The sequence below is a fragment of the Carassius auratus genome, chromosome 19 (genome assembly GCF_003368295.1).
Source record: "Carassius auratus strain Wakin chromosome 19, ASM336829v1, whole genome shotgun sequence".
Lineage (NCBI taxonomy): Eukaryota > Metazoa > Chordata > Actinopteri > Cypriniformes > Cyprinidae > Carassius > Carassius auratus.
This window is the reverse complement of record NC_039261.1, coordinates 19370225-19372724: the sequence shown is the minus strand read 5'-3', so window position 1 is coordinate 19372724 and position 2500 is coordinate 19370225. Positions and strand designations below refer to the sequence as shown.

The 2500-nt window shown below is 46.1% G+C and overlaps 1 protein-coding gene across 2 annotated transcripts in view; it reads left to right on the top strand.

Moving 5' to 3' along the window:
• Positions 1-2500, top strand: part of LOC113119725 (ectonucleotide pyrophosphatase/phosphodiesterase family member 2-like) — a 28018-nt gene that overhangs the window by 7506 nt on the left and 18012 nt on the right. For both annotated transcript variants that reach the window (XM_026289349.1, XM_026289348.1), the window contains 4 exons: positions 297-376; positions 706-825; positions 1090-1145; positions 1781-1846. In XM_026289349.1, coding sequence (XP_026145134.1) covers positions 297-376; positions 706-825; positions 1090-1145; positions 1781-1846 — 322 coding nt within the window. The remainder of the gene's footprint in view (positions 1-296; positions 377-705; positions 826-1089; positions 1146-1780; positions 1847-2500) is intronic.

The window sequence follows — 2500 nt, the reverse complement described above, 5'->3', positions numbered from 1 at the left end:
GGAGACAGAGATCAGGAGTGAGTGTGAACATGATCTCACTGTAGATCTAGATCTACTCATGATTGCTGCCTGTGTTGTGACTGTGTAGGCGGAGCTATCAACATAGGGGTGTGGTCTTCTGAGTAGGGGCGTGATTATTTTGGTGATTTCAAATGTCAGTGCATTTTCCAGAAATCACTTACTGCACCTTTAATACAATTCAACTATAACCATAGGTACACATTAAACTGTATACATTTCCAATACATGAGTTTTTTTTGCCTGTATCATGTGTATGTTATCTGTCTCTTTGGTAGGCTCGTGTGGAACCCACGCCCCTCACATGAGACCCGTGTACCCGTCCAAAACCTTCCCCAACCTCTACACGCTGGCCACGGTAACAAACACACTTCACAGCGCAGCAGATTCAGTCAGTGCACTCAGACATGACCGAGAGATCACTGATCATGTGAAGCAGAACATGTCTCATTCCCAGCAGGCTTTGTTCGGGACTGTATGAGGAGAGTAAATGTTGAAATCAAGTCTTTTAATGCTCAAGATGAATATGTAGGAGATCTGTTAGTGTTTCATGTTTTCTAACGTCGACGTTTAAGATCGTTTGATTTGAACAAAGCTAGAATATTGAAGCATGACATCATGTTTAGCATATAATGACCCTCAGTAGGTGTGCTCAGCTGCTTGTGATTGTCTGGTGTTCCTCCGCAGGGTCTGTACCCCGAGTCTCACGGGATCGTGTGTAACTCCATGTATGATCCCGTGTTCAAAGCTCATTTCAGACTGAGAGGACGAGAGAAGCTCAATCACCGCTGGTGGGGCGGGCAACCCGTGAGTCTTGACTCCGCCCACACATGCCTCTCAGCCAATCACAGACGAGACACTTTACATAAGCGTTATAATGTTGTCTGCATGTTTGAGGAATAAATGTGATTCGGTGCTTGAGGTGCAAAGGATGTATCTTATTCTGTGTGGGTTTCACATGTGAACACTAATACATCATCCGGCTCAGTTTGGATGGAAAGTGGAGTTGTAAAGTTTAAAGTGGGTTCATGTTTAATAATTTGGAGCATGTTTGTCTGTTTGTCGTCTCAGATTTGGATCACAGCAGAGAAACAGGGTGTGAAGGCTGGGACGTTCTTCTGGCCCTGGTGAGCAGAGAGCTCAGTCCAAATGTGCTGAATATCAGGATCATTCATCCTTCTGCTTTATGATACTGGTTTATAATCATAAATGTTTCAGTTCTACTGGTTAATCCGCTGTTTCTTTAGCAGAGTGTCATTTTAAATGAGGTTTTCTTCTAAAATCAGCGTTCAGTGTTTGGAGCAAAGCTCAGTGTGTCACTGCCAGAGACAAACAACACATGATGCAAACAAAGACCTTTCACACACACACACACACTCTCACAGAGACACACGCACGGGTCATTCTCAGTCTGTCCCGAGCTTCATGTTCTTCTCTGAAGAGCTTCACTTGTTTGCGCTCTGAAGATGTGTTCAGCCGCTCATGATGAAGAGCTCTGACGTGTCTGTGATATTGTGTGCAAAGGGCTGAATGAACTCGTCTGTCTCTCTCTTGTCTGTCTCTCTTTCTCCTTCTCTCTTTCTCTCTCTCTCTGTCTTTCTCTCTGTCTCTCTCTCCCTCTCTCTCTCTCTCTCTCTCTCTCTCTGTCTCTCTCTCTGTCTGTCTCTCTCTCTCTTGTCTGTCTCTCTCTCTCTCTGTCTCTCTCTCTCTCTCTTGTCTGTCTCTCTTTCTTCTCTCTCTCTCTCTCTCTCTCTGTCTGTAGGGTGATTCCTCTGGAGCGGAGGATCCTCACTATCCTGCAGTGGCTGCACCTGTCTGATGAAGAGAGGTGCGGTGTTTGAATACTAAAGGGGAAACAAAACAATCTGATGAAGGACAGTTAAAGGGATACTCCACCCCATAATGAAAATGTTTGTCATTAATCACTTATCCCCATGACAACTGGGAGGTTTGAGACTGTCCCATAGCCTGCCAAGTAAATAACAGTGTCATGGTCCAGAAAAGTATGAAAATCATTGTAATAATAGTCCATCTGCCATGCGCCCAGCAATGCTATATATCATATAGCATTGCTGGGCGCACTGGGCCGTCACGAGGTGTTCTTTCACTAGGGGCATGACTCAGACGATTCTTTCCCTCATTTCCCACACGTGCTCGACCAGGCTGCGCAGTGGGGCTGGCTAGTTCGAGAAGGCCTCTAGGCTTCCTTCCAAATAGCAGTTAAAAGGGGGTGAAGCCAGTGGAAGCCTGGGGTACCTCTTGGACTCCAAAGAGCATGTAAAGGATCAGGTGTTCCCAGTAGCATACGTCTTCCACCACCACTCGTCTCAGCATCCGCTTTAGGGTTTAATTAAACCACTCCATGAGCACATCCGTTTACGGGTGATAGACCGACATCCTTAGTCACTCAATCTTGAGGAGGTGGCAGAGGTCCGCCATGACCTGAGACATGAAGGGGGTGTCCTGGTCCATCAGTATCTCC